This window comes from Tyto alba, unplaced genomic scaffold, assembly GCF_018691265.1.
Source record: "Tyto alba isolate M040663 unplaced genomic scaffold, T.alba_DEE_v4.0 Super-Scaffold_1000006, whole genome shotgun sequence".
Taxonomy (NCBI): Eukaryota; Metazoa; Chordata; class Aves; order Strigiformes; family Tytonidae; genus Tyto; species Tyto alba.
In genome coordinates this window covers 8,117,363-8,138,292 of record NW_024881272.1, presented here as the reverse complement: position 1 = coordinate 8,138,292, position 20,930 = coordinate 8,117,363, and the positions used below count along the sequence as shown (strand labels likewise).

Here is a 20,930-nt window from a genome sequence, read left to right as displayed (position 1 = left end):
CCGTAAGAAGCCAGAAAATGTTTTGAGGCAGTAACTGACATGATTGTCCTGTTCACAACCTCAATAAAAAGCTCTAGCCTTACTTTCAGACTTCAGTTCAGGCAATTTACAGTTTTCCACAGTTGAGCTTTGGAGCTGCAAACTCATACTGTAAATGACTGACTAGTACCTATTAAAAACTTCAAACTTGGCCTATCACAGTGGGAACAGAATGCTGATTTGATTTTTCAAATCAGAGTTTTTTCTTTTTATTTTATGCTTATCGAAACAGCAATAATGATGTGAGACTATTTCTAGCTTTGGAACAGTAAACACTATATTGGCTTCCTTCATAAGCAGTCTGAGTGCTGCCATTTAAAAAAAAAATATCCGTGAATTTCTTAAACTACTGGAAAACACTACAATTTTGTTAGAATTTTGCAACTGTCATTTGTCCCAGTGTGTCTTTGTAAAGCAGGGGGTGTTAGAAGAAGCATTTTAGTGGCAGTGGGGGAGGTGCTTTTCCAGAAGTATGTTGCTAGACATTAAATTGTCAGGTCTGCTTCTAGGTATCGCTAATGGAGGAAGTGAATGCAAAGTAGTGAAGTGAGATAAAAAAGCAGCCCCTCTGCTACCCTGATTATGCATTCTGGGCACACTGCTTAAACCTCATTGGGAGAATTAGCATTGAGAGTGATTGTAAAGTACTGTGAAGTTCAGTAGTTCCTCTTCTGTTATGTTTGCTTTGTTTTTACTTGAGAAAAGGATTAATGTTCCTGTTCCCAAATTAAACGTTGTGCATTCTCAGAAAGTCTGCTTTATGTGCGGCGAAGCTTGATCATAATGTACTACTCATTTTATACAAGGAATCAGAACTTCCTAAATTTATAAGCACTATTCAAAGCTGTATTGGAGAGATTTATAGTTTACAGCTATGCTGTGGTTCTTGTTTTAGTGGTAAACTGGCTTGACCTAATTAGCAAAGCTAAATAAGCATCACAAAATCAGACAATGATTCATAAGTTATAGAATTTGCATGTAAAACAGTCAGCTACTCATTACAAATGCAGAAGCAAGAGGCTCGGTGTTTTTCTTCTTCACGCTCAACTACATGTGATAAAACTTAATTCCAAGTTTCTTTTTGGTTGCCTGTGAAAGCACAGATTTTTCTACTTTAATCTTTGTGAGGAGACGGTTTGCATCTGAAAAGCAGAACTTTCTGCAATTGAAATTGTATTTTACAGCCAAAATTCAGTACTACTCGCTTTAAAAAACCTCATCCTTCCCTCAAGTCAGCTTGAAATCAATCAAATAGCTGTAGTACTTTGAAGACTAAGTGCTCAAAAAGGAAATGATGGTTAGTGACTGGTTTATATTAGGTCAGACAGTTATTTTGGGTCCTCGCTCCACTTTCATATGATGATTTACTGAGTTTTAGTCTCTTTGTTTGGAAACTGGTTTTTGATACAAGGAATCAAGAAAAGCAGTATATTTTGGGCCATCTTCAGTTCGTAGAACAGTTGTAGGGTTTCAACCGAATCTCAGAGAAAACCCAGAGAGACCGTACTAGAGCAAATGGGGCCAAAAGCAGGTATGGTGTGCTAGTAATAAAAAGGAAAAGCAAAGACAAAATGTGGAACATATCCTCAAAAACCAGCGAGCATGGGGGTAGTTTGGGAGAAGAAAGGGCACCTGTTACTGTTGGTAGCTGGAAGCCTCGTACTAATGTGGAATTAGAAGCCTAGTCTGAGATAAAACTGACTTTTCTCAAACCCAGCCAGCCAAAGATCTCTCTGCCTAGCAAGGTGTGAGGATCAGCTTACCCTTGAAATGATGCTGCCATCTGGGGTTTACTTGTCTGTACATTTGCGCCTTCTGAGGCATGTGAACTCTTCAGACAGGTCGTGAAGCACCTGGCTTAGACTTGGGAAGTACTGTCCCTTTCTTTCCAATGCCACATGGAACCAGTTTTGCAGAGCTTCCTTTCTTTGCTTCTTGAACTTGTACTCTCATTATTGTTTCCTACTGTGCCGGCCATGTATCACATTGTGGGTTTTTTCTCTCCAGGCACTTATGGATCTGTGCAGCAAGTCTCCCTGTAAGAATAAAGGCACGTGTGCCCAGAATGGAGCCCAGACTCGATGCGTCTGTCCATCTGGCTGGACTGGTGCTTACTGCGATGTGCCCAATGTCTCGTGTAAAGTGGCAGCTTCACAAAGGGGTAAATAAGCATCCTCCGTGCTTTTCTGAAACCATTTCCCCATACATCATTAATCTGTGCCTCCTTTCCTCATACGCCTGTGAACACAGCATACATTGGAAATCCCAGAGAGCTATGCCTCTAGGTGGTCGATCATGATCACTTTTAAGCTACAAAACTCTGCATGGTCGTTTTGGGAGTCAAGGCTTTCTTGATTCTCCCTGACATAAGAAGCTAGCTACTACCATAAAAATATTCCAAAAGAAGAATTAAAGATTTTATGAAGTCTCAGAGTTTCAGTAATACTGTTTTACGTGGACTGCCTTTTTGGAAAATACATCAGCTGTTTATGCCTTTCTTTTAAATCCCAGGCAGGTCAGGTTTAAGACATGTTGTCCTTGTACAAAAAAGGTATCTTGTAATTCATGATCTTTGTAAGTATTTTTGCAGAGTATACTGGCTACTAAGTGTGCTGTTTCCCCCTCCAAGTAGTAATTTCCTGCTTCAGATGATGTACATGTAAAAGATTTGGGGTTTAAGGTGGCTTGTAGCCCAGTCTGATGGGCAGTGTCATGCCGTTTTCAGTCCAGAAAATCCAAACAAGCAGATTCAGTGCCAAAGAAGGGTGTCAAGCTCCCACCCCTTTTGCAGACATTCTAGGTACCTTGAACTTCTGTACTGCAACAGTAGTACTTCAGGTGTGCGTTCACCAGCCAGTGGTAAAATAATACAAATACTTCATGCCAGTGTTGACGCTGATGATCCGAAGGGGACAGAGCAGTGACTTCATTTGGAAGCCACTTGTGGTTCTGACCCACTGTAATTTAAAGAGTAACTCTTAAATTTTTGAGTTTCAACTTTTCAGTTTGTTGGGTGTAGCTATGTTCCTTCCTGGCTGAGCTACCAACACTGGTGGCAAGTGCGTTTTACGTGTTTGCTCACTTTTTTTAAACTTTGTTTCAGGAGTCACAGTGGACCAGTTGTGCCAGCACTCTGGCCACTGCCTCAATGTTGGAAACACGCACCACTGTCAGTGCCAGGTGGGTTACACGGGCAGTTACTGCGAGGTGCAGCTGGACGAGTGTGACTCCAGCCCCTGCCAGAACGGTGCTACCTGCCGGGATCACCTGGGTGGATACCAGTGCGAGGTAATACATGGTGGGGTAGTAGGAAGAGGCCTACATATTTAGAGCATTGTAAAGCCAAGGAATCAAAACAAATCAGAAACACATGCAAGTGGTAGAATAGCTTCAAAGAGGGGATAAAGGCAACCCGCACCTGGAAAGAATTTTTAATTTAGCTGTGGTAGAAGCAGTGCTCCTGAGAGGCATTTAAGACTGAATTAGAGGTGTGATCGTAAGAAAGTGTGGTTGATGGGCATTTGAACTCCTTGCCTTGTCGGAGACAGAGTTCTTACCTTGAAAGATTTTTTGCCCAAAGTGCAGTTTATATTAAAATGTGTGTAAAATGCATTAAAGGAACGTTGTATCCTCCCTATTGGGTGGGCAAAGTATCCCTTGCCTCTCAGGGTGGGAGATGCCTTCCACTGCTTTCTGTTTCCTACAGCTGATGCAGAGAGCAGTGTAGACCATGAGGTTGTGGTATATCGACCTTCCTAAGCTTTTCGGAATGGTAGAACACTTTGGAAGCTCGTGCCCAGAAGGAAAGGATGAGTTTTATGCAAACCTTGAATCAAAACTATTAAGCCAGTGTCAGGATTTGATTGCTATGTATTGCAGGAATAGTCACTTAAATTCCAACATGCAGTGTGCCGTTGAGTAGTCGGGGGGTCAGTTGTGTGCTTAAGCTGGCTGGCTGTGCAGCCCTTGAAATCACTTGCAGTTGTATAGCTACAAAGGCAGTCATAATCTGCCCCACTGAGGGCTCGATTTGTCTGCGGTAGCCCTTCTCAGATGTCTACGACTGTATCTGTTAGGAGATTATTCACACTTACTTTTATACTGGCAGTGTGTGCCTGGATACCAGGGTGTCAACTGCGAATATGAAGTGGATGAGTGCCAGTTTCAGCCCTGCCAGAATGGAGGAACATGTATAGACCTCGTCAATCATTTCAAGTGCTCCTGTCCACCAGGAACTCGGGGTATGAAGCTCAGCAATTAAGTGAATGTTACAAGAGTGAATTTTCCTTTCTGACTACTGGTTTCATGATGCAGAGTCTAAAGGGAATGCATTATTTTTTTTGAAGAATGTTCCCAAAGTGCACTGAATCCCTTGAGATACATATTTTCTCTTTAAAAATAAATGCTGGGGTTTTTTTTCTTTTTTTCTTTTTTTCTTTTTCTTTTAAAGGAATAGGTCATGACAGTGTCCTTTGGGAATGTATGATCCATCTTTGGCAATGGGGGATGGACACGATGACCGTTAAGGTCTCTCCCAACCCCATCTGTTCTGATACAATATATCTAAAGTTTCTTTTTGGCTAAGATACTGTGAAATATACAGAAAACCTGCTTAGTTTTTGCATAATTTCCAGTGTCCTTTACTTTTGTTTAGATTTTGGCCCTGCATTGTCCTCTGTCCTGGAGTCTCTTGTGGAAAAAAAGTTTACTGCCTCTAGGCTAGCTTAAATTATTTCAGCAAATTTGAGCTCTTCTATTAAAAACTCATTTTTCTTAAAAAAAAAAAAGTCCACAGTTACATAATGGTGGGTTTCAATAAGCATGATTCCACAGCCTGTTTAATGTCATGTTTCTTGGAACCTAACCTGCCATTTCCCTGTTACATCTGACCTGATGGCCATGACTCCTACCTTTGAAAATATTCAGGATTGCACATTTAACCCATTAGTGAATGCTTTCTCACTTGACTTTTTTCCTTAAGTTTATTTCTCAAGTCATTTAAAGATTTCATACTCCTCTGAATTTACCTTTTCCTTCTGAAGTGTCACCTCAGTGTAGGCAGAATCTCCAGATGTGTGTCAGATAGAACTAAATTCTTGGTTCATAAAGTAAATTTAAGTAGAATTATAAAATAATCTATTCTATTTGCCTCCTGCCCATGTGTATTACCAGTTCATTCACTTTAGTGTGGCTGTCAGTACATCTTCCCAGTCTGGATAAGTGTTTATCTCAATGTAAATCATTGCATTAGCAATTTTTCATGTACAGTTCTTAATTTGGTCCTCCAATTTTAAAAAAAAAAAAAAAGTTACTTCTTATGTCTCTACATCAAAGTGTATATTTATGCACCAGTTTCTGCACTACCATAATTTCTCTGTTCTACTCAAGCACCCACCCGCCTTTGAGACATTTTGAATGTACTGCTTTTAATTCTTAAGTCTTTACTTGTTGAGATTAATTACTTTTTGGATGTGACATTTTTTTTTTTTTGTGTGTGTAACTGAAAGGAATTAGAGAAAATTGATACAATTACTTATGACTATAAGACTTAGCTTTTGTCCCTGGCCCAGTTTGAAGTGAATACTTTACTGATGCCAATATAAGCATCTTCCATGTTTAGGTGAATGACTTTACTTACTCTGGGTGGCTCAACTGTATTAACAGACAAAACTACTTGCTCAGCTTACCCGCTCTGTCCCTTTTTATCTGTTTCACTGTGTGGTGGAGGCAGAACCAGTACCAGACATTGTCTCTTGGAACAGAACTCCATAGGGAGAGGGAGAAACTGCCATCCCTAGCCAGTGTTGAGAGTTTACTGTAGGTCCCCAGAAGTCAAACTGCAGGAATGGCATGCTGGCCAGGAATCTGTTTTTTATCACAGTTGCTTTTCTGTTGGTTTGTTGTTGCTTGTTTTAATGATGATGCTACAAATGCTCTTCACCGAGTTTCGGGGTTACTGCCAAGTTCAGTGAACGGTGGGAAGCTCACAGCCTTGCGAGGGCAGCACAGGGCTCTCCGGCGATGTTCAGGCACAGGGCTAAACTGGGCGCATCTTTTCTGGTTTTGTTTTATTTTTGTGTTTTTAATTATGCCTTCAAATTAAGTCAAGCATGAAAGCTTCTAAATACCAGTATGACCTACTATTGAGAGCAGCCTGGATCTAAAACACATGCTTCCTAGGTCTGATCTGAGTCTGTCTGTCTGCACGGGGTATGGATTGAATTAAGCTGGGATCTTTACCTGTTTATATCTGGGACTGCATGTGATGTGGTCTTAAAACTTGATGAGCAGTGTAGGAAATGGGGCCATGACACCATATCCTCAAATTGTTACTTTTTACTGTCTTGACAGGCCGTTTCTGTGAGGAGAACGTCGATGACTGCGTTTCAGACTCAGGAGTACCCCTCTGCTTTAATGAAGGGCAGTGCATTGACCAGATCGGGGGCTACAGCTGTATTTGTCTCCCAGGCTTTGCAGGCGAGCGATGCGAGGGAGATATCAACGAATGCCTCTCTAATCCTTGTAACCCTCGTGGAAGTCTGGACTGTGTTCAGCTGATAAATGATTATACATGCATCTGTCGTAGTGCTTTTACTGGTGAGTAGTCGTAAACATGCTTCCAATTTCAGAGCAGTATCTTGAAAAATGGTCATTCTTTCCCTTTCTGGCAGTCATGTTATCTAGTCACTTCCCTTTACAGTATCTGATTGTTTCCCTACACCACGTCTCAGTTTTTAAACAAACCTTTCTTTTAAACCTTCTAAGAAATTTGGCTTCCAGAGCTGTCTCAGACAAAGGAATCTCCTGAGACACTTGGCTGCCAGAATTTTTTTTTCATGGTATTTTTCTCTCCATCATAATCTCACATTTCTAATATTGGTAGTGTAACTGTTCACATGTCAGCTTCTCCATGGCTTTTCCTTTTGCAAAGAAAGCAGCATATGAATTTTCTCTATAAATCAGTGTCATGGTATCCATAATTAGCTTTTGGCCTCCTTTTCTGCTCCTCGCTCCCTTTCTTCCTTACATTGGTGATGTGGTCAGGATGGAATACTATGCATAGGCAGACTGTACATTCCTAGCTTAGTGATGTGATTCTTCTACAACCCAACTTTGAAGCACAGCTTTGCAAGAATTTCACACTGCGCAAACTTATGTCTCACTCTCTCTAGATCTCTTCTTTGTTAGTATTGCTGCTATTCTGCTTTCTGCCTCCCACTGGGCATAAGTTTCAGCTAATGGTCTCCAGATGTGTCTTAACTTTCAGCTTTCCAGTTTCCATGTCAGTTTTACTTCTTATGTATTTAGTTTTCCTCCATGAAAACATTTCACTTTCCCTGCTTACCAGTGACCTTCTCTGCATGCTTTACTAGTAGGTTTTTGTTTATTTTTTTCTTAAAAATTAAAGATGCTGTGATTTTCCACTAAATTTCTGATTGTCAGGTGCAAAGAAATCACAGAGACACACATCTGAAGAATCCATGTGGTGTTTTTTTAATGCTTTACCTAGGCTGACAAAAGAAGCTCCTAGAATAGCGACATATGAAGGAAGTAGAGCCAGGCTAGCTAGTGGGACACCAGTGCAAGTCATCAGATAGGTTTATATTTAAGCTTCTCTGTTAAGATTGCTTTTATTATGTCTCATGTTGCTTCTGGCTCTCATGGAAGGGTTGCTGGAACTTGCAGCATGGGGAGTGCAGACCTGCTGCACCCTAGGAGGAGCAGAGAGAGCTGCTGTGTCTCAGACATGAAATCTGTCTGGAAATGCTAGGCACAGAGGGGGAGCATGCTTCTTCCTCTAGCTGTTCGTATTCTGCGCATTCCACATTAACCTTTCTGCCTGGGAGGGAATGGGGTGGCTTTGCTGTGGTTTGTGACTGATAGGATGCCAGGACTCCGTGGGCCATCCTGCCCTGTCTGCTTCTGTCTGCGAGCAGTCAGTCTTGGCTGCACATGTGTGGAGACTTCTATTAACGTTTTCCTAGGGGGTCCAAGTCATGCTTAGGTCATCCTCATCTTTTTAAAGTCTGCTGTCAGAGTTTGGCCCTGGGAGCTGCTGCAGATACTAGCCAGTGCAGTAAGACCTCTCCGTCTAGCTGATCAGTCTGAGGAGAGTCCATTTGCTTGTCCCATTTGCTCGTGTTGCATCTGGTCCTGAGGGTTGTTCATTCGTGGTTAGAGTGTGATTTGCCCTTGGACTCATTGAGCATCTCCCAAAAAGTCAAGAAGTCTTAGGAACCCCCAAATTTATGTGGTACAGCACCTTCAGCCTCTGTGCCTGGATGACTTGGGGGTGACAGCAGCAGATTCTGTCATCGTGCCGGGTTGCACATATTCTTGAGGAAGAAGACAAGGTGAGCTCTCCCCAAATACCCCTTGTGGATTCTAGGGCTGTGCCTTCCTCTGCTGCTACTTAGGCAGCTTCTTAGAGAGCCTGTGTTATCTGAAGTCTGCCCTGCCTGCTCTGAGGGGAAGGTCTCACTGGAGTGTTTGACTCCTTGGCTATTCACTGGAGTGTTTTGCTTTGTGACGGCTTTTCCACATGCACGCACACACGCATTTCTCTGCTCTCCTCTCCCCATGTGTCTACATCTCAGGTCGTCACTGTGAGAGTGTAATAGATGTGTGTCCCCGGAAGCCTTGTCAGAACGGAGGTTCCTGTGCTGTTGCCAGCAATATGCCAGATGGGTTCATCTGCCAGTGCCCTCCGGTAAGCACCGCATCCTGAAACTGGATTGCCTGCCTCAGCTCTAGAGCTCTCTGGCTACAGTGTCATTAGTTTCACTGGTCCACTGTAGGGGGAGATTACCCTTCCTGTACTACTTGTAAAGCTGTGTCCTTGGACATTCTGTACCCACATCCTTGAGCTTCCAGGTGCTCTAGGAGAGTGATGCTGCCTGCTGTTACCCCAAACAATTCTGCTGTTGAGACAGGGTAGTGAGCTTTTCTGTCTTAAACCTAGCATTAAATTTCAACATTTTTTTTTTTTTGCTATCCTGTGTTCTACGTCCTTACTGCAAGACTCTCCTTGTTCATGGCTTTTCTAAGCCCATTTCAAGATGTAACAGAGCCTTGTAAGTTCCTAGTTTTTCCCCTGACATAAGTCCACAAAATCATGGCTCCTTCACTGAGGCTAGAGGAATTATGGGGGAGAAAGGGTTTGCACATGACACCTTGCCTCCAGCCCTCGGAGCGCTGAGGAGCAAGTTTGTGAGCCTGGTTGTTTTGACTTTTTTTTTTTTTTTTCCTCCCGTAGGGTTATTCTGGAGCAAAATGTGAGTTCAGCAGCCACAGTACTTGTGGACAAGTGAAATGCAAGAAGGGGGAGCAGTGCATCCAGACGTCTTCCGGTCCACGGTGCTACTGCCCCAAGCTGTCTGTGGGAGAGGAATGCCAGACAAACACGGGTTGTGCCAGTGCCCCCTGCCAGAATGGTGGAAGCTGCCACCCTCATTCTCAGCCTCCTTACTATTATTGTCAGTGCCCTGTTTACACCCAAGGCAGCCAGTGTGAACAGCCCGTAACTTTCAGCCCAGAGCCCCGAGGATGTTTGGATTCCCAGTGTGCAGAAAAAGCAAAAGATGGCTATTGTGATGAGGACTGTAACACTCATGCCTGCCAGTGGGATGGAGGCGACTGCTCCCTGAGAATGGAAGATCCTTGGGCCAACTGCTCCTCTTCGTTGCGCTGCTGGATGCTTTTCAATGGACAGTGTGACGAGTTCTGCAACACACCCGAGTGCCTGTTTGACAACTTTGAATGTCAGCAAAACAGCAAAACATGCAAGTAAGGCTTGGTCCTGGGAACGGTTTCTCTGTGTCGCTAATACATCTCCTGCTAGCTCTTTCAGTAGTTGGTACGCTTCATGCCTGCTGCTCCCATCTCTTCTGTTGTTTCTGCTGCTGGTCCTTGCTCTTGCTGAAAGTTTGGCATCAAGGAGTTTTTGCTGATTTCTGTATTTTTCGTCTGTTTTTGGAAAGAAGTTCTGGAATTTGTATGCTATGAACTAAGCTGAGAGCCTGAGCAATGGTAATGTGTTAACCTGCTTGATGGATGTGCCCTGCTTTCTGTGGAAACGTAAATAGGAGGCGTTTCACCTTGTACTAGATCTTGATAGTACTGTCTCCTATCCTGAATTTCACCCCATACCAGCAGTGCCAGTATTTTTATCCCAGCTGTATTTGCTACCTCTGAATGTGTTTTCCAGTTTGTTTGTCGTGGTACTTCTCTCTCTTCATTCATTTATGATAAATGCTACAGCTCTGCTGTGCTGATTCTCCCTTGGTGAGGCAGGAGGTGTTATAGCTTTACCTTAGTAAACAGAACAAGCAGTTCTCTTCCACTGGTACCGGAACTGAACCACATGTTCTTGGGCTGTTCTGTGTTTCCTCCTTCCACCCTCCCATATTGAAAGCTTCTCCTTATATCCTGACTATGAGTGTGTTTTTTACCTACAGTGATTATGAAGACTGTAAGACGCTGGCCCCTAGTCTGCAGGTATACTGTACAGAATGTGTATGTCCTATATACTGCCTGTAACCCTTTCACTATTCTAGGTATGACAAGTATTGTGCAGATCACTACGCAGATGGCCGCTGTGACCAGGGCTGTAATAGTGAGGAGTGTGGCTGGGACGGTCTGGACTGTGCTGGTGACAAAGCTGAGAAGCTGGCAGAAGGGACGCTAATCATTGTGGTCTTGATGCCCCCTGACGAGCTGCTGGGTGATGTTCGCAGCTTCTTACGCACTTTGGGAACTCTCCTGCACACCAATCTGAGAATCAAGCTGGACTCCCAGGGAAACCCCATGGTATTCCCGTACTATGGGGAGAAATCGGCAGCACGGAGTCGTCGATCGCTTGTGATCATTCGCAAGCACAGAGAACTAGAGCAAGAGGTCATTGGGTGAGTGGATGCCTTTGTGTTCCTCTGGCCTTGTTGTGCTGGTAGCTCTTGCTTGTAGGTGTCTGGGGCATTCTGGACTTTCTAGGGCTGTAGTCTGTTTTTTTATGAGGAACTGTAAAGCTATTGCAGCTGCCAAATTCAGTGCTGGGGTGGAAAGATTAAATTGAAAGGCTGCGGTTTAACCTATTGCTTTGGCAGAAGTTTCTGTCGCTGACTTCTGTGCCCTCTTACTGTGTCTCTGCAGCACCAGGGTGTTCCTGGAGATTGACAACCGTCAGTGCGCAGAGGACTCGGAGCAATGCTTTCAGAACACAGAAGCTGCTGCAGCTCTCTTAGCTGCTCAGGCCATCAAGGGCATGTTGCCCTATCCTTTCGTGTCTGTCCAGAGTAAGTAATTGCAGAGGGAAAATTGCTTGTGGAGGAAGGCAGTCAGCAAATTTGAGCTTGCAAAATTCATGCTCGGATTATTGATCATCTTAATATGTCTCACTGTTCAGTACGGTTTCTGGGTACAAACTTGTTCATCCCCAGTTGTAGAAGTATGTATGTTCAATATACTTATTCTCTGGGGGACATCTGGTTAGTAAGGCAGGACATTTAAGTTCAGAGCCTTGTCATTTAATACCTGTAGAAACAGTAATCTCTCATGTGCTGCAGCAGTGCACCACACACTGCAGTGATCTTGTCTGTACTAAAACCCATTCATGTGCTCTAAGCCAAGAATTCAATTAAAAAGTTGCCACTAGAGAGAAGGGGGAGGAGGGGGCATTTCTCAGTCTACCAGACATTTTCACCTCTGGCATTGTGTAATCCCTTTGATTACTGCTCCCCTCTCCCTCAGTCAGAGGCTCAGCTGCAACCTCTTACTAGATTGGCAATATCACTATTCCTACTTGGGTGGTGCTTGTATCTTTATGTAGATCAGCTCTCTCTACACTGATTGAGGGTGGCTGTCTTCAGCCATCAGGACTCGAGGAAAGAGCAAGACCTTCAGTTCAGCAGTCATATACTCTAAAAAATATTTTGAGAAACAAGATCAAGGGAAGCTAGAAAGACAGAGTGTATTCTTACAACAGTTGCAGCAGAGCTTAAACTTCCTCAAGCCTTTACTCTGCATGCATCACAGTATAGAGACAATATACTCTCTGTGGGAAAGACTCTGAGTGAGAAAAGAAAGTATGTAGATTTAAGATCGTCTCCACTTTGTTAATCTCATTGTATTTTAACTGGAATTTTAGGTGAACCCTTGTTACCACCAAAGACCCAGTTGCTCTACCTACTTGCTGTGGCAGCTTTGATAATCCTCTTAATCCTTCTCTTGGGTGTGATGATGGCAAAGCGTAAGCGCAAACATGGTTCGCTGTGGCTCCCAGAGGGCTTCATTCTGCGCAGGGATCCTAGTAATCATAAGCGCAGAGAGCCGGTTGGGGAAGATGCTGTTGGACTCAAGTAAGTTTGCATTTAGGCCACTGACAGTGAGTTTATTAGTGCATTAGAGGATTTTGAGAACATGGTGTATAAATCTTTCATTAAAGGCACTTAACTCCATAGAGAAAGCTGCCTTTTAAGCTAGAACTTCTTCGGCAATTTCTCTAAATTGTAATACATCTGTCCCGGACAGAAGAACTTTAATTAACTGTAATCTATAAAATGCCGGTAAGGGATCTGATCTCCTCGTTATGCCTGGCTTTCTGACACTCTGTTTAGTTCAGCGGTTGGGTACTGTTTGCATAATTTCCTTCTGGAACAGGTGAGACATTTTTAGGTTGATAAGTGACAACGAACTTTTAATACATGTAGCTCAATGCATTAAAGACATGACTCAGATATAATGGAAAGTTTCAAAAGAAGTATCCCACTTATGGAGTTTTGGCTTTCCACTGAATTAACCAAGTTTGCAGTTGTAAATGCATTTAATGCCACTGTTGGCTGCCTGAGATTTCTCATTTATTGGTATGTCTGTTTGCAAGCTACCAAACTTGCAAGCATCCCAGCCTTGGTCTCTGCAGGCTAGTGTAAGGAGCAGTAGTAGCACCTGCTCAGCCTGCAATGTGTTCTTCTTGTTTCTTAGAAATCTGTCAGTCCAGATACCAGAGGGTAACCTGGCAGATTCTGGACCAACTGAACACTGGGCAGGTGATGGTGGGCCTCAGCCAAAGAGAGCAAAGGTAAGGAGCTCCAATACTTGAATATTGCATGCTTACCACTGAAACTGCTAGTGAGAAAAACAGCTGCATGAATTTCCAGAGGATGCCCCTTGCTCAAAATCTCCCTTTGCTTAGGGGTTTGTAATGTATAACTAATGATATCTGAGGAGCAAATCCTTAAGTTAACACTGCCACCACAGGCCAGTAGAGAAACAGCTTGACTTCTGTTCCAGTGTCCCCTCCCTACCCAGGCCCTGCTGCATCAAAAGGGCAGAGAAGGTTAACAGCAGTGTAATGTCTTGAAGTTCAGGCCTGATAAGATATGATGGGACTGTGAAATACCAAGCAGAGGTAAATGGAGACTGTCATTAGCTCAAAACAAAACAAAACCAAAAGTACCCCACAACCAAAAAACCCCAACAAAACTAAGAAAACCCCAAGAACGTTCAGTGTCTTTGGCCAGTTGATGACCATTCTGAAGCAACTGCTTATTTCCCGTGCTCAGGCTGAGGATCAAGCCTTGCTCCCGGAAGGTGATGAGCAGATAGATCAGCGCCAGTGGACCCAGCAGCACTTGGAGGCAGCAGACGTCTGCGGGAGCACGTCACTAGCCCTTACACCACCTCAAGCAGATCAAGAAGTGGATGTTCTGGATGTCAATGTCAGAGGGCCAGGTCAGTGCTCTGAATGTCCATGTGTTCTGCCAGCCAGTCGCCATCCTCCCCTGTCTCCAATGGCTGGGACTGCTAACGTTTAAAAATGATATAGAGTATGCAGGAACACCATCATAACTTCTATGGTACTTGAGGAAAGCTCATGTGCACTACAGAAAAGAAAGCTGGAGAGTGTGGATCATGGTCTGTAGCACATGGAATATCATGTAACCAGGAGAAAGAGTTCACTTTGCAAGCACCTGTAGGAACTACAGCTATAGGATCTCCTTTATAACAATGCGTGCCTAAAAGATATTGTCAGAATGCCGTTGCGGCAGAAATTTAGAATGCACAGTTGTGCTGGAAATAACCCCCAGCTCCTCTAGCTGGATCACTGCAGAGATTTGTGGCAGACTTCCCTAAGGACCAACTTAGCAGGATTTATACAGGAGGTGTGTGTTATCTGGGGTGGAAGCAAGGATGACCTTTTCCTGAATAAGATGACTTCTGGCGGACAATATACTCTGATCAGCAGTGTGTGACACATCTGTGCTGGATCAGAGCAGCAACGCAGCAAGCTTTTTAATGATTTTTTTTTTCTTTATTCACTAATTTATATCCTCAACTTACAAATTCAATGAGTTGATCACCTTAACACAACTGTGAACTTTGAAGGAAACTTCTTTAACACACATACACACAGGCTGGCTCTCTTTTGGTCTCAGAGGACTAAAAGCAGTAAGAATTCTCTGCTGCTTTTTTTTTGTGTAGCACTAAGGCTGTGTAACCTGGTAAGGGACTGGGTGGGTCATCTGGTAATAACCGATTCCTGTGTTCTGAGAGGAGAGAGTTGACCAAGAACTATCATGGTTGGAAGAGCTGCAAGTATGGCTCTTGTTCATCTATGAAGGGGTGATTCTGGTGATAGTGGTGCAATTGCTTTTTATTGGATTTTGTGGGAATATTTCCATGCAATTTAATGATGACTGCAGCCATTCTCTCTGTTCCCTTCTATTGTCTTTTCTGCTCATTGACCCGTTTGCTCTCCTAAATGCAAAGCACAGGGAAGGAGGGATTTCTGTCTGACGAGTGTGAGAACATAAACCATCAGTTTCAGCCAAATTTAAGCTTTTCTTTATTTCCCCTATTGAAGTTTCTAGTTGTATGGCGGGGTAAAAGCTTTCCAAGTGCAGGCAATAATGTTCTTAAGACTTCAGACTCCTTATTTCCACGTTCACTCAAAGCTTTGTCCAACAATAGCAATGGAATAACACTGACCTGTGAGTTGCTTTCCTGCCATTCAGATGCAACTGTGAAGCTTGCAGCAAGCTGCTATAAGCTATCCCCCTTTGCAGCATCAGAAGCAAGCAGCTGAGTTACTGTCAGGGGAAGAAATCGTTTAAAAAGTCCGAGAAGTGTTGGAGTAATGGGTCAGGAAGGAGGGGTAGGATTCCTCACAGTTAATGTAGCTATCCATCTGCCCTGGCCACCTTCCTCTTCCTTTTGCAGGCAGAGTGAAGCAGCAGGCACTTATGAGAGACAGTTCATCCCTGTCTCAAGCAGAAGTCTCCTGAAGACTAGATGACTCACTGCAGTAATGCTTCACTGCCCCTAATTACAAAGGGTGTTGAGGCTGACTGACTTGGGTGCAGGTGTCTGGGCTGGAGCCACCTGAAGCTGGCTGAGTTAGATCCTGGCCACAGCCCCAGGTGGCAGGTGGAAGAGTAGAAATGTTTTCTAGAGAGAGGAGAGGCAAGTCGAAATGCTTTGGTGTACCAAGGTGTTGTTCCTTCTCTTAATCCAGCAGCTTCTCTGGTCTCTCAAATTCAGGGGGATCCAAGAGGCCCAGTCTCCTAAAGAAGTATTGCCTAGAAACTTTGCCAGTGGGCTTTTTACCTCCCAGCTTTTCAGTCTGTTGTACCTATTTGAGTCCTTCAGTTGTACCTATCTGGTGAACTTCTGGCTTTACCATCTCGCTCCAAGTCTTACATTTACTCAGGGGCTGTCTTCTTGAAAGACTGCAAACAGAAGAGTTTTTATAAAATGCTGCTGACACCTTTGTCTCCCCATGCTGTTCTTTCTTGTGTCCCCAGAGTGGTGAGGACATTCTTTTCAAGGGAGTTATTGTCAGTGTGTAACCAGGGTAATGCAATTATAGGCATAACTGGTAACACCACCTATAATTAAAACTGATGAACTGTCCCTATTATATGCCCCTCTTTTACAGTTACTAAAACTTCAGTGGTTCAGACTGGAATTTTCCATGCTGTGTGTCTGCCTCCAGCTGGATCCTTTTGAGTTCTTTTCCAGCTAATTCAGAAAACAAGCTGGAAGGAGGAAAAAAGACATTGTGTCCACAGCTTTTTTTCTAGCAGTCCATCAAGCACTTAACTGTGACTGTCTAGCTGGATGTGCTTTTTGCTAAGCCTCACAAAACTACCTGTGTGTGGCCAACTTACACAGCTCTGGAAAGAGCTGCACATACCTGAGAGGGTTTCTGGAGGGTCACAGCTAATTTTTCCAAGGATTTGATGCATATTATAGCTGTGTCCTTACGGAGCGGCTGGGCATGATCCGTTCAGGACAACTGCAGTGACTGAGCAAGCAAGGCCTTTCCAGCGAGTGGTTTTCCCAGGGCTGTGGTGCTGGAGAAAAGGAAAGCTCCTTTCTGTGCTCCGTCGCCCTGCTCTTTGTGTCAGGGCAGTACGGAGGAAACCACAGCCTGACTTGAATACTGAGAAGTATTCATTTGGGACAAGGAAGCAGAGCCAGCAGTGGGAGGGAGAAGCACAAAAGGAGGTGTATAGCCTTGGACAACGGGCAGTAGGGTCTATAGACAGGACTGGATCTTGGAACTGAACCCAGGCCCATACGTCAGCACTTTGCTGCCATCCAGCAAATCCTGAGAAAATCGCTCGGCAAAAGCCTGTCCCCCTGTGACTGAGCCACCAGGAGGAGCGTGCCGGCTGCGGCTGCTGCTGCTGCTGCTGCTGCTGCTGCTGCTCCTGCTGCTGCGGCTGCTGCTGCTGCTGCGGCTGCTGCTGCTGCTGCTCCTGCTGCTGCTGCTGCTGCTGCTGCTGCAGCTGCTGCTGCTGCTGCTGCTGCTGCAGCTGCTGCTGCAGCTGCTGCTGCGGCTGCTGCTGCGGCTGCTGCGGCTGCTGCTGCTGCTGCTGCGGCTGCTGCTGCTGCTGCTGCTCCTGCTTCTGCTGCTGCTGCTGCTGCTGCTCCTGCTGCTGCAGCTGCTGCTGCTGCTGCTGCTGCTGCTGCAGCTGCTGCTGCTGCTGCTGCTGCTGCTGCTGCTGCTGCGGCTGCTGCTGCTGCCGCCGCCAGCCTGGCCGCGCTCAGCACCTCATCTCTGCCACGCTCAACACTTCCCTGCGGTAGAACTGCATTTCTGGAAAGCTTTGGAACTGCCCTAAAACAGAGAGTCAGGGAAGCTAGGTGATCGGAAGCTGGGAAATGGGAGCAGGGCTTTAGGGCTGTATATATTACTTTCAATAGGAGATCATCACCGTGTTCGTTTGCGCAGAATCCTGACTCTGCCGCGTGGCTTTCTGCAGGGCTCACACACAGTGCACTGTAGATTGAGAGCTGTGCAGGCAGGGAAGCTGTTGGCTGTCAGGTCCAGGAAGGTCCCCTGCTTGTCCATGGGAGAAATCAGGCAATTGCTGAAAGATTGTCTTGAATTTCTGCTAGCGAGCCACACAGGAGAAACAAAATTTGTGTTTACCTTGGCAGGGCTCCAGTGGGGCACTTAGCACAAGTGGTTCACTCCTGCTGACATCTTAGTCCCTCTTACTTTCTGGGTGCCTATGATGTGTGGAGTAAAGCAGTAAAATCATTAAGCAAGCATCAGTGTCTACAGTTGAAGTCTGTGGCTTCAGGTAGCAAGTATCTTGTAATGTTCAGAGTCTGATGATACTGAAACACTTGGCATTTGATGGGTCACTGAAAATATGTGGGGATGTTTTAAATCTTAATTACACTGCATCAAGGTGGGTATTAACACGGGAGAAAAATCAGCAGCATGAGCTAGTCTTCCTGGACTGCCCTCTCTGATCAGCAGAGAGAGAGGTTCCTCCAAGAGAGTTAAGTTAAATTAGAGGTTTGGAGGAGCCTTTCTCCTTCCAGCGACAATTCAAGGATCCTGGTTGGATGAATGTGAACGTAGCCTTTGTGGATGTCCCATCAGTGTGAACCTATCACTGGAGACTTGTGGAAAGACAGGAGCCCAGTATCTTCCAAAGCACTCAAACAGTGTGAGACTTCCAGCAGTCCGTGCTGCGATGGAGGGGTGCAGGGGGAACAGGGGGTTGTGCGTGTGTAGGGTGCTGCTGGCACACCAGTGAATGATACTCCGTTAGAACCTGTTCCACACTCCCTTCCTCCGTGCTGTGCTTCTGTGAAAGTACGGAGTGTGCTTGGTCAGTTTAGGGCTCTGGACATGGACGTTACTAAAAGCAAGATGAGGTTGATTCAGGCAGTCATCCTGGGGCATTTTTCAGCTTTGAGTGCTTGACTGTCACAACTTCAGGGTCCTTTTCATTAAGGCTTTGGTGTGTTATAGATATGAAGGCTCTTGTCTGCATTTCACTTCTGGTTAATATCTGCAAAATGCCAGCAATAAACGGTGGCTAGTTGTTCAAAAATTTTTCTCTGTCAATTGTTTGTTTTCCACAGGTATGTGATTAGAACATCCACGTGAACAGTTATTCTTAGTCATCTGAAGTCTTTGATTTTTATAGCCCCTGCTCCTCTCTAGGAATTTAGTTAGCCTTTAGATTTTGAGGAATTTTGCCACTTTAGCAGCAAACTTCTTTTTGTCTTATAATGATCTTACTTATCTGAGAGGTATCTAAGTTCTTTTGGGGTTGCAGTAGGTATTGAAGTCCTGCTTGGAAGGAAAACAACTTGCTGACTCTTGGGCTTTAAGATAAGAGAACAGGTCTGGATTATGGTGACTGGAGGGATTCTCTGTAAGTGCTCAAGGGGAGAGGGTTGTGAGAGGGTTTCCATTCCTTTGCTGTCACCATCAGGTTACTGTGATACCTCTTCCGTTGCAGATGGATGTACTCCGCTTATGCTGGCATCTCTGCGCGTGGGCAGCTCCGATATCAGTGAGGACGATGAGGATGCAGAAGATTCCTCAGCGAATATAATAACCGATTTGATCTATCAAGGTGCCAACCTGCAGGCCCAAACAGACCGCACTGGGGAGATGGCACTGCACTTAGCAGCCCGTTACTCCCGAGCAGATGCTGCAAAACGTTTGCTGGATGCTGGTGCGGATGCTAATGCACGGGACAACATGGGGCGGACTCCCCTGCATGCCGCTGTAGCTGCCGACGCCCAGGGTGTCTTCCAGGTACGGCAACCGAAGAACCCCTTTTAGAGTAGCCGTGCTCTCTAATTATATAAGCCAGCCCAAGCTGCCTTCTGATCCCTCACAGCCTTGCTCTCATGCTTTCCACAGCGTGATGGCCAGGCGAAACTGTATTTTACATCCCGTTTCCTCAGGTATTCATAGCTGGAAGAACTCAGCATGCATGAATCATCTGGCATGTATTTGTTTGGTCTGTTTGCCTCCGTCACCTGTTATCTGGGTCCTTGCATTCTAGTGCTCAGGCTGCTTTTTCATTATAAAGTTTCTCTTGAGTTTCTGCCAAATGCTCAGCTTTGGTCCACAGCGGTATTGAAAAAAATCTGTCTTCCTCCATCGTCCAGATCCTGATTCGTAACAGAGTGACGGACTTGGATGCTCGGATGAATGATGGCACGACCCCGTTAATTCTGGCTGCACGTCTGGCTGTGGAAGGAATGGTGGCTGAGCTAATTAATTGCCAGGCAGATGTGAACGCCGTAGATGACCATGGTAATGCAAACATGACGTACTGGGTGGGGCAAATATTTGTCATGGTGCGAGCAAGGAGAGGTGGGCTTCTGTTGTCCCAGTGTGTGGGCTGCTCGTATATACTGTAGCTAAATCAGATACGTGGCTCCCCTGCGGAAATCCTCCCAGCAGTAATAGACTTCAGGCAGCTGCGCGGTGGTTTAGACAGTCCTGGAAGAGAAGCAGAAGAAATATGGGATTGAATATGCTGGGATTTCCTGGACTGCATGCATGACTCTGTGGATAGGTTATTTAAAAAATAAAAAATCCCAGAGCAAGGGCTGAAAGACCCATTGCATCTTTGTAATGTAGACATATCTCACAGCATGGTGATTTCCACAGTGTAAACGTGACTTCAAGACGTGTTCACGTGCTGTGAGCTGCACTGCATTTGATTTCTTCCCTCAGTGCACTCTGTCCATCTTGGTGCTTTAGAAAATAGCTCCTTGGTTTGTTACTGAAGTTGTTGGGTTTCCCTGCAGGTAAATCTGCTCTTCACTGGGCTGCTGCTGTCAACAATGTGGAAGCAACGCTAGTGCTGCTGAAAAATGGAGCCAACAGAGACATGCAGGATAACAAGGTATGGTTTGGGTGTGCTCAGCATGGCTGTGCTTCCTAAGTCAAGGCATCTCTTTGCTGTTGGTAGTGAGCTAAATTCAGATTTTCTAAACCGGGTGCTCAGTGCAAGTCTTCCAAACCCAGACTGTGACTGGAACTGTCCCCAGGTGCCAGATGTCTTGTAGGATTTCTGATGTTGGGAGAGCAGTTCTCTTCCTTGTTTGGCCGAGTCCTGGGCATCAGTGCTGTCCTGCTTTTCTTGCAGAAAAGGAATGCAATACACAGTCAGTGGTGTGTGAGAGCACCAGGGTGAAGTGCTGCTGGTGTCAAGCAGCTGGATTCTGGTTAGCCGAGAGCCCGATCTGGCAGCACAGCAGCAGTCACGTCCTGTCACATTTCCAGGGATCTCAATGCAGGCTGGATATGGGGAAGAAGCCCCTCTGTTTGAGAGACAGTCTGCACTGTGCAGACCTCCTGTAACGTCACTGTTAGTTCTTTCTGTATCTTAGGCCTTGATTTCTTTCCTCTGCCTAGGGCTTCTTCTTTGGATTAGTATGTATTGCTCAGTGGACTTTAGAGCTACCGACAAGCTGCAGTTCTTTACTGGGCTGTTTTAGTCCTACGTACCTTTCCACTTCCTGGTGGGATAGTTTAGCCTGTGTGCTCCACTGCCATGTCTGAAATCATCTCCTGTAATCTGCCTTTTCCAATGGGCACCTCTCAGGGTGGGTTGTTCTTG

The 20,930-nt window shown here is 45.1% G+C and overlaps 1 protein-coding gene across 1 annotated transcript in view; it reads left to right on the top strand.

Annotated features, from left to right (window-relative positions):
• The window catches only part of NOTCH2 (notch receptor 2), an 87,804-nt gene that overhangs the window by 62,998 nt on the left and 3,876 nt on the right, over positions 1-20,930 (top strand). Inside the window, exons 19-32 of the mRNA XM_032998544.2 lie at positions 2,047-2,200; positions 3,143-3,327; positions 4,148-4,280; positions 6,391-6,636; positions 8,637-8,749; positions 9,296-9,825; positions 10,596-10,943; positions 11,188-11,330; positions 12,182-12,392; positions 13,015-13,111; positions 13,596-13,764; positions 18,807-19,108; positions 19,468-19,615; positions 20,116-20,213. Of these exons, the coding sequence (XP_032854435.2) occupies positions 2,047-2,200; positions 3,143-3,327; positions 4,148-4,280; positions 6,391-6,636; positions 8,637-8,749; positions 9,296-9,825; positions 10,596-10,943; positions 11,188-11,330; positions 12,182-12,392; positions 13,015-13,111; positions 13,596-13,764; positions 18,807-19,108; positions 19,468-19,615; positions 20,116-20,213 (2,877 nt within the window). The remainder of the gene's footprint in view (positions 1-2,046; positions 2,201-3,142; positions 3,328-4,147; positions 4,281-6,390; positions 6,637-8,636; positions 8,750-9,295; positions 9,826-10,595; positions 10,944-11,187; positions 11,331-12,181; positions 12,393-13,014; positions 13,112-13,595; positions 13,765-18,806; positions 19,109-19,467; positions 19,616-20,115; positions 20,214-20,930) is intronic.